At 41.4% G+C, this 13,363-nt stretch overlaps 3 protein-coding genes across 4 annotated transcripts in view; 1 reads left to right on the top strand and 2 right to left on the bottom strand.

The window, feature by feature from the left end:
- LOC310710274 (uncharacterized protein) overlaps window positions 1-13,363 on the bottom strand; it is a 982,430-nt gene that overhangs the window by 913,709 nt on the left and 55,358 nt on the right. The gene's annotated exons all lie outside the window — the stretch shown is intronic.
- On the bottom strand, window positions 205-11,820 carry F3 (coagulation factor III, tissue factor). The gene is made up of 6 exons (XM_083511237.1): window positions 11,185-11,820; window positions 7,926-8,040; window positions 5,991-6,178; window positions 3,730-3,914; window positions 2,271-2,430; window positions 205-1,260 (listed from the first exon to the last, which is right to left on the bottom strand). Exons 1-6 carry the CDS (start codon window positions 11,261-11,263, stop codon window positions 1,115-1,117), a joined length of 873 nt encoding a protein of 290 aa, XP_083367363.1. The 5' UTR covers window positions 11,264-11,820; the 3' UTR covers window positions 205-1,114.
- SLC44A3 (solute carrier family 44 member 3) overlaps window positions 11,470-13,363 on the top strand; it is a 99,772-nt gene continuing 97,878 nt past the window's right edge. Inside the window, exon 1 of one of the 2 annotated variants that reach the window (XM_083511073.1) lies at window positions 11,470-11,567. The gene's annotated coding sequence lies outside the window, so the exon portion shown is untranslated. Of the gene's footprint in view, window positions 11,568-12,012; window positions 12,243-13,363 lie in introns of those variants that run through there. The other variant, XM_083511075.1, reaches the window with a different exon arrangement.

The following is a 13,363-nucleotide window of genomic DNA, read 5'->3' as shown; positions in this document are numbered from 1 at the left end:
AGTTCATTAATTTCAGTAGGTCTACCCAGGGTAGAAATAGACTTGTATATACAACCCATGCATTTCCACAGTAAGCCTGCAAGTGGAGCCATTGTTGAGATTAAATGTACAGTAATGAGTACGGTAGTTTATTGGCATGCCGCTAAGCCATAATCATTTAGCATCTAGCGATGACAAACCCTACCTCCATTCAAGAAACAAGAATTTTCCATTATTCCCATTTACCTTTATTTCTGTAAAAATTAGATATAATAAGTTAGTGCAATATATACAAAAATAAACACCCATTCATAAAAATCATAAATATAACATTGATTGTACATAGTAACACAAAGCATCTCAAATTACATCAACTTTGTTTATAGACATACGCCACTTTAAATAGTTAATTTTGTCTCTGTCCAGCAGTTAATAAGCAGTATAAATTTAAAGTGCTAAATCCTGATACATAACAGGTATGATATCCTGTACGTATTCAGTTATTTCAAGGTGGATGCCGATAAAGTTGGCCATCAACTTTGGGGTACTTCAAAGTCAGTTTCAGAACTTTCAAACTTTACAGCACGTACCTAGATCTGGAACATTCTAATGTTTTATATTGATTCACACCATAACGCATTATATAAAGTCTGGCAAGAGTGTAAAACCCTTTCCTTACACTTATAGCATCTTATAACCCGTACCAGCTAATGTACCCAGAACCACAGATCAAAATATACACCCAAAGTGCAAAAGAAACAGTAGTATTTTCACTATATCTGTCAGTTAGCACATTTTAAAACAAGTTATCACAGTTGCTGCCGAATAAAACAGGTTTTTAAAATAGTGTTTTAACTATAAATGTTTCACAGAAACAACAAACGCCCCTTGATTGAAGGGTCTGTGGTCATTGCTTCCACAGGTAGGAGAATTTCTTATGGAGTTATAAAATCGTAGAATCGTAGAATTGGAAGGAACCACAAGGGTCATCTAGTCCAACCCCCTGCAATTCAGGAATCTTTTGCCCAACATGGGGCTTGAACCCACAATCCTGAGATAAAGAGTCTCATGCTCTACCGACTGAGCTGTCGCCTTTGTAGCAATAAAGCCGATTTGTCTTTAGTGTTTCTCCCCCTTATGCATTCAGGGGCATGCTCTCTTTTTTTGTTGCTGCAGGCTTTGATCTTGTGCATTTATATGCAACCACAGATAAAATAATAATTAGAGCGATGACTCCAACCGCAACAGCTGCTATTATAAGAATTACTTCTAATTCAAGACCTGGAGAAGAAGAAAAAAAGACACAAAGTCAGTTCAAGGACATGCTTTTCACCCAACAGCTACTAGCTATGTTTTCAGAATAAAACTAATCTGGATTCCAAACCTGAAATATGTTGAGCTGCTTCTCTTGAAGGCTAAAATCTTAAGAGTCCTAAGCAGGGCATCACATTAGTTTAATTATGTGTCTGTAACAATCATATATAAAGCAGGGCTGGTGTTTTAACATGGGATACACAATGTGGTCAATGGAACTGAACCCTTCTCTAACATAGTTCCCTATGTTTGTTGCTTAAACCAAGCAGCCCTCATCATTCTTGCGACATCTAATTGGTCCTCAAAAAAGCCCACATCCCTTTAATATGGAATCAGTCCTTCTGCCAAGCATGATGTATTTTTTATGAAACCACTTCATACTTAAACAAACAAACAACATAGATTTGCTCCAATGCAGGACTCATAAGTTGGTTAGAACCCACCTACACATTCAGAACAATGATGTGATACAGCCCTTCTAGGACTTCCAGGTCCTCCACATTTAAGGCTTCAACCATATGCACATTGACATGACAGCCAAGTTTGATTGGGATATGCTTCTGATTAAAGCTTACAAAGAAATGTGCTACACAGTTAACATATGTATGCCTTAGATGTTTTGCATTGGGAAATATATATGCCACAAAATTCCATACTGAGTGATAAAGTTCTCCTGGGCTGGTGATATTTTTGGATATGAATTTGGCTCTTAGGGAAAAAAGTAGACAATCCTTGCGAAAGAAAGAAAGTGACCAGACGAAAACACAATTTTGGGAAAGGAAACTACTTCTGACTATCTGCAGTGCCAGCTTTGCAGCAGCAAGAAATAGGTAAAACAGTGAATGCACCTAGAGATCACTGGGCAACAGCTTTCACAGAAAGCGGTCTAAACTGAAATCCATCAGCAAGGGCTTAAAGTAATTTGATAGGAATGATTTATATACCAAAGGCTAAGTTTGTGGTGTCATGATACATACCATCCAGCTCGTCTCTTCTAACACTAGTACATTTTACACTGCTTTTTTGACTGCTACGGTCTGTTGAACGTGACGGAACAGTAGCTTGAACATAGAAGCAGTAGTTCTTCTCTTTGTCGATACGGATTTCAAAGAGGTTGCTTTTTGTGTTTTCCTGTTTCTACAAACAGAAAAAAAAGTATTTGAAGATGTATTTGCAAGTAATTAGTTCTTCACACTGAATACAGATTATGCAAGTCCAAAGTACATAGTAAGTTAAAGGCTCAAAGGAGAAAAAGTACTTTCATCTTAATAGTCAAATCATTAAATTAAATAAAAAGTGGTTGTAGGAGCAGGAAGTTAATAGCTGGTGGTGGTTGGTAACTGTTGAATTTTGTTGTACTGGGTTTTGCTTAAACTGATTGTTTCATTGTAAATTGAACTGTATGTTTAATGTTTGACATTCATAAAATTGTGCATTTGTTACTAATGAAGGTAGCCTTGGAAACACCATTTTCTTGAAAGCAGCTTTCGACATATTTCAAATACTTAAATATACTAGGTTAAGATAAAGATAGATCGGTTTGTAAATGTATAACAAATTTAAGGAAGAGTATTAGCATCAGCCTCTACTTTTAAGTACCTAACCTTAACCTTTTTGCAATATGAAAAAGGTTAATACTTAATACGGATTACAATTTTAACATCAAAAACAAAAGAAGATAAATGTATGTTAACTTTGGTCTCCTTTAACTTTTATGCAAAGGCATAAACTTTATGGATTAAATAATAGAGTTTGCAGGGTTATACCATTCAAATAGAATATCAGGGCATGATAAAATATGAAATAAGCTAAAAGAAGCAGCTCTGCAAAAGTAGCGTCCAAATAAAAAGACCAATACTAATCTGAAAGTCTGTAAAGATAAGAAGGTATTTACTTAGGGCTAGAAAGGCATAATAAGAACCTAAAAAAATCCCTGCTGGCACCCATTTAGTCCTGCATTCTTTTCTAAGCTTATATCTATGAGAAACGCAAAAGCAGAACCTCTCCCCCACTTTGAGATTTCCAGCAACAGGCATTCAAAGGCATACTGCCTCCAACTGCAGAGGAAGAACATAGCCTTATCCTCCAGGAATTTATCTGGCCATATTTTAAAGCCACCCAAGTCAAGGGTCATCACTACCTCTTGCAGGAGCAAATTCCACCATAATAGGCACCAGGAAAACTTATTTTGGGACAGCATTCCAAAAATTAGGGTGCTGCCGCTGAAAGCCCCTTTCTTCAATAGCACCACACTTCAGATGGCTGGGGGACCTGGAGAAGAGCCTCCGACAAGAATATTAAAGTACTGAACTCTTTTTAAGGCTATAGTTCATTTCTTTTAAGTAGAAATTTAGTTTAGATTGCCAACTTGTCCTTTGTGCTTATTATAAACATTAAGGAAATTAAAGACTTGGGAGATTGAAAACAGATGCTCACCTTTCCTGTACTTTGATCTTTCCAATAGTACAGTGTGTATTCTAGATCATCTTTGAATATGTCCCTAATACTTCGAAAGCTTCCATTTCCTTCAAATCTGTAAGGCGTTAGAGGATCTGCTATCTCCACTTTCAAAGTTTTCTCTTTTTGTTCAAAACTTTTGATTGTTGGCACGCCAATCTCAGCTAGAAGAGAAGTGGTTTTTGCACTGATTAAAAATCAACTCCAAGCAGGATTTTTAAAAATTTAATAATTTTTATTAATTTTTCTGTTTTACAATTTCAAATAAACATTATACAAACTTTAAAATATCCAGTGACTTCCCTGCTTCTCTTTCCATGGTTCATTTTGGTATACATCCCTGCATATTTTACTGTAACCATTCAAATCAATTTTCCACTTTTACATCCATCAAGGATTATTTACTCTGTTGAATTTATTTTAATGCTGCCAGCGTTTTCAGCTGTACAGTTATTTTCCATATACTCAAAAAATGTTTATCAATCTTCTTTAAACATATGTTCTTCTTGCTCTCTTTTTATGTATGTTAGATCTGCAAGTTGTGCATATTCTGTCAACTTAACCTGCCAATCCTCTTTAGTTACCTCGCTCACTTTCCATTTTGGGGCTAAGAAAACACGGGCCTCAATTGATACATACATAAATAACCTTTTCTGGCACCTGGGAATTTCAGTCCGGGTTATCCCCAGCAGAAAGGACTTCCTAGCGTAAAGTTACCAGATGTCCCTGTTTCCCAGGAACAGTCCCTGGATTTACAAATCACTCCCCTGACAAAATCCATCTATTTAGTAGGAAGTTGAAAAGTGACCCCAGATTCATTGAAAAAAATCTGGTAACCTTATCCTAGTGGGTTTTATTACCAAACATCCACAGTAAGCTTTCAGACTGTGCTGTAAAGCTTTGCTGCACTATTTTCTCATGGCATAATTAAGGAGATGGCTTAGGGGAGGCCTAAGCTCAACAACTCTGGTCATCCAATGGGTAGATCACTGCCAGTTTTTTTATAGTGGGAGTAGATCACAGTCTCTTGGTAGTTGGACAGCCCTGACTTAGGACATCATAGAGAAGTGTATGAGGAAAACCTTTTTCAGCTTGAGGGCCATACTTTCTTATAGGCAGCCTTCCAGTGGAGCAGGCAGAGCAATTTAAACAGTATTCACTTTTCACAGTAGGCTACATTTCAGCTACACAAAAATAAAAGGTTTCTACATGTCCACCTCTCCCATTCAGGAAAGTGAGAAGCATGATCACAATTGATGGACACATTTTCACCAGGCAAAAGCACTTGAGGGTACATAGCAGAGCTGGTGTGGGGCCCAGGAGAATCTGCAGTTAGGTCTAAAGGGTGACATTTGGTCGCTGGGCCTGAGGTTCCCCACTCCTGTCACAAAACCTGACCTGAAGACTGATTTGCTTGCCGTACAAGCACTTACAATGCGGTGCACCACAGTGTGCCATAAATCATGATGTTATTAGTAACAACAGAAAGAGAGAAATGAAAGGCGACACTGTTTGGTGTCTTTTGTATGGGAGGGAGATCTTGGCTATGTCTCCTCGCTCCATGGGCCCAGCATGTTGGTTGGCATGCCTGTCTGCGTAAGAACCAATGTACATCAACAAGAATCCTACGATACAAACTCTGCAAGCTATGGTACAAAACGCAGGACCAAAATGGTATCCCAGGTAGGGTGGTCTAGTGAGAAAGCACACGTTATACAGCCACTTACGTGAGTTAGTATCTCAGCATTATTTAAACAATATGTGTGTGCTGTGAGACCATTACCAGTTTAATTGAAGCGGAGGAGGGGGAAGAGGTTCAATCTTTCCCTCTGCTGCGCCATTTTTCCTACCAATGGTGCTACATATGGAGATAAGAGGTACAGGGTTGTCCTCAGTTTTTCTCACCATGGTGCAAGCAGCAGCCGCAGCAAAGGAAAAGGCAATTTTGACTGGAGGAATGGTGCAGAGGAAGCATTCTCACCATTGCTGCTCCCAGTCAAATTAGCCTTGCTTTCCTACAGCTGCATTTAATGCATGGATTTCTTGCACAACTAATGTTTTGTTCCTTAACCGTCAATTTCAGGACTGCATAGCAGACAGATAGGATGCCTTCTCTATATAAACTTTCATACGGGTCTGGTGCACGGACAAGTATCTCAACACTTTGTAAGACTTAGAATCTGTATGCAGAGACCCATGCTGTGAAAACAACAAAGAAGGGCTAATATTTGTTTACTTACTTTGGGCATAAGGTATGAACTCTGAAGACACTTCATAAGGTGGGATATCAAAATCATCAGGGTCCCTGTTTGGCACTTCAGAATATATGCGAGCAACGTAGACATCATTTACATCCTTCAGCGCATTTGTAACGTCGCATTCGGTTGCTGAAGTGTGAATGCATATTTTCTTCCGAACTAATCGGTCCCTGTAAAGATCAAGAGCATACTGCATTAGCTAATATTTCATAGAATGAAAATATTTCACTATAATGAAGTTTGCCTGTTTTGTGTTTTGTAAACAGGCCCAATCAAATTAACAAAACCAGCTGTGAGCTTGTCTGTGTCTGTTAATATGCAATGAAGAGTATAATTAGGGAGATAAAAGTTTCATGCCTGTGAATTAATAGGAAATAGCCACTTCCAATAACTTTACTTATAGGGCAACTTTGTTAATTAAAACACAGTAGGCAGCAGGAAAATGCATAGCTTTGATATCTTTGTTGATACTGGAACATAGGGAGCTGCCTTATACCAAGTCCGGCTAACAGTCCATCTAGCTCAGTATTTATCAACAATGATTGCTGGCAGCTTTCCAGGGTGTCAGACAGGTGATATTCTCAGATCTACCTGGAAATACCAGGATCTGACTTTCAAATGCAAACCGTGTACTCTCCACTGAGCTATCATCCCTGCCTGAATTGTTAATCATTAACAACCTTAGTGTAATTCCTAGATATTACACATAACTAAGTATGAAATTTCATATTAGCAATGACAGGTAGCTTACTACAAAGGTCTGAAGTAAGTGCAGTACAGTATTTATCAAAATTAGATAATTTCCCCCCAGAAATACCATATTGATCATGAAACAGTTATTTTACATAAGGCACAATTCTGGGCAACCATTTTTTTTATTTAAGTGGGGAATATACCAGTGTGTTAAGTGGCAATACCTGGCTAACTGCAGTAATATCAGAATGTACACCTCATCACTGCCAAAAGTTAGCAGCAGAAAGCGCCCCCATACAGTCCTTGTCAGATACAAAGTACAATGCTATTTACATCAGTATTGTCTGACCAGTTCTCTTTGCTTAAAAACAAAACAAAAGCAGCACCCAAAGTAATCTTTTTAAAACTTATCGATCTTCATCATCTCCCTTTGTTTAGCTGATCTAGTGGAGAAGAAAAACAGTGTCCCCCAAGGCACATTGAAACTCATGCAGAGTCTAGAACAAGGTTGGGCAACCTGTGGCCTTCAAGGTGTTGTTTGACTCCAACTCCCCATCAGCTGCAGCCAGCATGGCCAATAGTCAGGGATGATGGCAACTGTAGTCCAGCAACATCTGGCAGGCCACAGGTTTCCCACTCCTGGTCTAATATTAGCAGTTGTACCCAGTTCTGCTGCTGGGATTCCATAGTTCGGTTACGTTAGAGCATGCACAACTTACTCGCAGCACAGTGCACATTACACAGATCAGCGATAGACTGGCACAAAGCTACTACAATTACCAAATGGTAGACTTTCCTCCATGTGCAAGCACTCTTGTTAAAGCTAATCCCATGTAAACTGCTTTTTTTTGCTTTGAAGGCAACAGAAGGATGTGGAGAGGAAAAAAATTAACAGTCTACTTAGGAACAAATTCTACTTAACATGCAAACAGACTAATTAGGCCTGTGGTAATCAGGAGAAGAGGAACATAATTCAAGCCTATGTAGCTGGATATCTTTTTTAAATGGGGGACTAGAAAGCTTCAGATCTCAAGTCTTCGTTCTCAAATCTGCGTTCAACTGTGGCTTTGCTTTTCCTTTGGGGGGGGCGAAGGGTGGTAAGAGAATGAATTAAACTGCAGCCGCATGCAAAGTCAGTGAAACCAATTGTTCTTACTTTCAAATAACTACACTGAGACCAGGCTAGATGTGTGGTAGCAATCTCCATGTTTATGTTCAACTTACCCATCTATTTCAACTGTATAAAAATAGTTGACTGGCTTGGGCTCCCATTGTAGTATTGTCTTAAAATTGATGGATGACCAGGTAATGTTGACTGCTTTCATTACTTCAGAGTTGCCTTTAAAAGTAGAAATAGAACAAGGATTAGTCAGGCAATATATGGCTTACCCCATGGCCTGCAGTTCTTTGTGCGCAACAAATGGCTAAGGGTTTAACTACAAAATGTATCAGTTTATCAGTTTCATGGCCACTCACAAAGCTTATAGATGGCACCAAGAGTCCTAATCTCTCTCGCATGACTAGTTTCCAGGGTTGGACAGGAGTGACTGTTAAGTCAGTCCAAATCTGCATGGTCGATATGCCCAAAATATCTAAGTATTGCCATAGTCCTTTTACTGGCCGACAACTTCCACAGGGCAGTGTCCAATGCTTCCATACTGCTGCCACAAGAGATTTTTGCTGGCAGAAGAGAACCTCCCTTCCTCTCCAAGCCCCAACCCTGGCATGCCCTCAGAATCAGCTCTGGAGAACCTTTTGGAGAGTGTGTGGGAGAAGAAAAGAAAAAGGGTGTGATGTTGTGCCAGAAGAACCCATAGTCCCCCGCCATTGGCCATTCTAACTGGGCGGATGGGAACTGGGAGCCAACACCAAGAGGGCCACGGGTTTCTCATTTCTGACCTGATCTGAGATTTTGGCAGAGGAAAATGTGGACTCACACTCTCATTGTATTTATTCATGGAGAGTTTGTCTTATAAGTGGCTGGATGTATGGAGCCTCCAGCTGTTGGGAAGAAACAATGGGAGAGGGGTATTGACTTCATGCCCAGCTTGTGAGCTTCGCTGTAGTATCGGATTGGCCACTATGGGGAACAGGATGGTAGTCCCAATGGACCTTAGCAAAATAACCCTTTTTCAATGCTGAATATGCAGAGAAGGTTCATTTACTTATGCTCCACTTCCAGACAGATTTCTTTTCTATTCAGGGACATTTATATGCTCCTCACAGCCTCAGCTTCACAACATTGTTTATTATTCTGGGAACAGTCTGTAATTTTCCTCAAGCTTTAAACCCATTCTAATGCTTGACAAAAATGTTTTATTAAGAGGGTTCCCAAGCTTCAGAAGCAATAATTTAGATTTTGGTCATTAAAAACTGGCAGATTGCATTCAGCTATATGGGCCATCAATCTTTTTTTGTTATGCATGCTTCCATTCTTGTTGAAAAACAAATTGCAAGAAAAGTAATTCTACAAACTAAAACTATACATAAACTGAATTCTGTTTACAGTGAGCATGTACTCCTTAGTATATCCACTTAACAATAATTCTTTATAGAATAGATGTATCAATACCCAAATTAGAAAATTAAGTAAAAACAAACATACACTATTCAGAAAATGAAGAGGAAGGTATTAGAAGGTAATGATCAAGTTTAAGTGTTTTGTACTGGGGGTTTTTAATGTCGTGAATTGCTATGTAATTAAGAACAAAAAAACTCAGGTTTAGAGAACTGGCAGGAATGGCATCTTAATGCCCTTATTAGATCCAGCTAAATACGACAACACTGTGACCTAATTAGCTAGCTTTAGAAAGTGAGGCAAGACAGCACAGATATTTTGTCAATAAAATTGTTGCAACTAACAGTGCAAATTGTTTAAAATATTGTTCTTGAATATTTATTTCAAGACTTACAATATTAAGATTTCATTAATCATTTCCAGACAAATCCATTATAACAAAAACAGCTCAAAATGTCCACTTCTGAGGCATCCAACAATCAGTTCATAATTCCAGTCTGTGTCTGTGATGTATGATGTGTATAATTAATAATTCCATGAAATTTCCAAAAATTCCACATTCCACTGTCTGTTCTGAACAATACATTTATTTTATAGGACAGTACCCCAGTATATCCACTCCCGTGATATCCACAAGAACCAAATTCACACATCACATATAACTAGACAAATGCAGTGCCATTAAGCCACAGAATCGCCAAATGATTTCAGGTAGAAAATGGTCTTGTAGAAAAAAGTTGGGAAATGGGGTGGAGGAAGATGTCTAGCACAGGTGCTTATTGTGGGATCGGTGCTGCTAATGCATGCATATTTTATACGTGACATTAGCATCAAAATGCTAGCCCTTATTCCCCACTCCAACTGGATTTACCTTTTCCACACAATCCAATGAAATAAAAAACACCTGTTGCCAGCGACCCATTTACAATGTATGAAAAATCGTTTTGAGCCTCCATCAGAAATGCCTGAAAACCTGTACCTCTTTGTTATTTTCCTTTTAAAGGTTCTACCGGGAAAACATTAATACTGAAAGGCTTGCATATCTACAAACGTTGTCCTTGAGCATCATGAACATCCCTCGTAATAACTTAAAGTGACTGTATTTCCAAACACAGCCAACACACTCCATACCTTTCACGCTATTTCATCCTCCCACTTTGGGAAGAGTAATCTTTTAGCCAAAACCTAAGCTTAGTACCCAGGTAGCTCCAACTTGGGAGGCTAGGACCCAAACCAATGGATTCAAGTTGCAAGAAAGGAGGTTTGGACTAAACACCAAGAACAACTTTTTGACAGTAAGAGTTGTTCGACGGTGGAATGCACTCCCACAAGAACGGACTCTCCTTCCTTGGAGGTTTTTAAGCAAGAGATTGGATGGCCATCATGTCACGGATGCTTTGGTTGAATTTTGTGCCCAGGGTCCATCTCCTGGGGCTGAGGTCCCTTCTGCCCTTATAAAATATTAGAGGCCCCCCCTCCAAGTTGATGGGCACTGCCATTCAAATAGGTGTGTGTGTGCCCCATCATGTGGTCGATTATGCGGGGCGCAGCTTACCTGGGCCCCCAAATATTTTATTCAAGTTGGTACCCCTGGATTCCTCCATTGCAGGGGGGTTGGACTAGATGACCCTGGCGGACCCTTCCAAATATAAGATCTGCATATAGGATTGTGGCTTCAGTCTGCCCAAACCAGAACAACAGAGCGCACCCCTTTAATGCACAACCCCCTCTGTCCGAGGTACTATAAACAAAGCGGGAAGAAGCTCGGCTGAAAAAACAGCGGAAAAAAATCTTCCACATGCTTATGCGAGTCCATGCACGCAAAAATCCAGCGGCGTCCCGGCTGGCTCCCTCGGCGGCACAAGACTGCGCAACCCGGTGAGGCGAAGCGTTCCAGAAAAAGGAGAGCGAGCGAGAGAGCAAGAGCCAGAAGGCTGCGACGGTCTCGCGCCTTCCTCGACTCACCTGAGCTGAGGCGCGCCAGGTAGAGCAGCGCGCTGAGGAGAAGCAGCAGCGCCCGGCTGCTATTGGTGGCGCCCGCCATCCCTTCGAACGTCCGGCGAGAGGGGGGGGGGGAGACAAAAACCGTTGCGCGACCGAAACGCGCGTGGTGTCGGTGTCGCGCGCGAGCAAAACACAATCAGGCGCGGAAGTGAGTTTCTCCTCTCTGTCTTATAGTACCGGCTCCCCCCTCGGGAAAGTCCGGGGTTAGACGGGGAGGGTTGGCTGGAGTGTGTTCTGCGTGAGTCACCCGGTGGCTGGCTGGCTGTGATTCAGCTCCCACACCCCCGCGGCGCAGACGAGAGGGCCGCTCCTTCCTTCCCTGCCCCGCGCCGTGCGTAGGCCAGGTGAGGGAGAGGCCGCGAGCGAGGCTTCCCGCCTTTTTCCCCTGCCCAGGTGCCTTGGCAAGGACGGGCGAAAAGGAACAGAAAGCGCTGAGGGAGATGGCGGGGGGTGTGTGAGGCGAAGCAAAGCGGCGCCTCTTTTTTTTGAGGGAAGAGAAGGAGAACTTCCGACTGAGGCCGGGCGCTTTGCCTAGCCTGGAGCAACCCGCCCCCTGTAGTTCCCCTTGAACAAGCTGCGAAGGACACGACCTCGGCGGCGCTATAGAAACGGGCGCGGCCACTCGACATCTTCGGCTTAGGCAGTCCTAAAATTAACTGGGGGGGAGGAGACATCTAGTCCAACCCTCCCCTCGCTGATTTCTTCCCCTCAAGTGGGTCCAGCACCCAGGGAGAATTTCGTTCCCGTATGATTCCCCCCCCCCCCTAGAGAGGCTTATGAATGAAACCTTTTGACCAGATATAGCGCAACTGAGTCTTTGGCATCAGGTATTTCGTTCATCCAGGGGCGCAGCGATAAAACTTGCTAGTGCAACTTGCGAAGCTAAGCAGGGGCCCAAAATGGTTTCACATCGGAGCGGGGACGGTGTGTTGAGATGATGAGGTTGTGCTAGATGACTTTTGGGGGTTCGTTCCATCTCTACAATTCTATGATTATGTGGATATGTGGATTTTTCTATGGTGGGCAAATCTGGATTCGATTATTTTATTTTTATTTCTTTTTAAATTCAATAAGAAATTGTATTATTATTATTATGGTCATTTTTCATACAGAAAGATTATTGACATAAACACATACAAAATGCAGAAATACTAATAAATAGGGGGGGACAAATGAAAGAATAAAATGAGAATACAGAAGGGAGGGGGAAACCATAAAAGTATTTATATACTGTACTGCTATATCACAAAAAGTATCAAAAGCGGTACAAGGAAAGGGGGAAGAGTTCGGCATTTTGAGATCCATGATGTCATGTGGACACTGTGACAAGCTTGTACGCATGAGGAGCGCCAACCCCACAATAACAGTCACCTGGAAGTACCTGTACTTTCTCAGGACTCGCTCAAATGGTAATTTGGCTGTATGTACATAGGCGCTTCATTTCTTGCAGTATCTCCAAGCTGCAAAAAGCAGTAACTGAGGAATTTCTTGCTACTATACAGGCAGTTGGGATGCAGGTGGTGCTGTGGGTTAAATAACCACAGAGCCTAGGGCTTGCGAATCAGAAGGTTGGCAGTTTGAATCCCCGCGACGGGGTGAGCTCCAATTGCTCGGTCCCTGCTCCTGCTGTGCAGGAAGGTAAATGGCATTTCTGTGCACTGCTCTGGTTCGCCAGAAGCAGCTTAGTCATGTTGGCCACATGACCCAGAAGCTGTACCCTAGCTCCCTCGGCCAATAAAGCGAGATGAGTGCTGCAACCCCAGAGTTGTCTGCAACTGGACCTAATGGTCAGGGGTCCCTTTACCTTTTATGCAGCCAGTTAAAGTAGTGGAGGCTGACCTGATTCAGGCCATGGGCTGCAGTATCTGTTGGGCAAACCCTTGAAACTTCTTGCCAGTAAGGGCATGACTTCCCTATAGGGCTTTGTAAAGACAGCATTTATTTAATGGATTTGGGGGAGGAAAATCTGGCAGTATTGTTGGAAGGGACACACACTTGTTTGTGATTTTGTGCGAATAGGTAGTAGGATGGTGCTAAATTTGATTTGAATATAATAAAAAATGCAAACATGTAAGGTGTTATCTTTAAATATCAATGTCTGTGAATCTAGAAAAACTGCAGGGTTTTTTTTAGCTGCACA

This window comes from Podarcis liolepis (assembly GCF_965112155.1).
Source record: "Podarcis liolepis genome assembly, chromosome: 6".
NCBI classification, from domain to species: domain Eukaryota; kingdom Metazoa; phylum Chordata; class Lepidosauria; order Squamata; family Lacertidae; genus Podarcis; species Podarcis liolepis.
Note: the sequence above shows the minus strand (reverse complement) of the source record. Positions and strands in the feature narration are given on the sequence as shown.

Coding starts and splice junctions, on each gene's coding strand:
- F3 (XM_083511237.1), bottom strand. CDS start 11,263: ATGGCGGGCGCCACCAATAGCAGCCGGGCGCTGCTGCTTCTCCTCAGC. Junction 2,431..3,729: donor AAGATCAAAGTACAGGAAAG/GTGAGCATCTGT, acceptor TTCTGTTTGTAG/AAACAGGAAAACACAAAAAG. Junction 1,261..2,270: donor TAGAAGAGACGAGCTGGATG/GTATGTATCATG, acceptor CTTCTTCTCCAG/GTCTTGAATTAGAAGTAATT.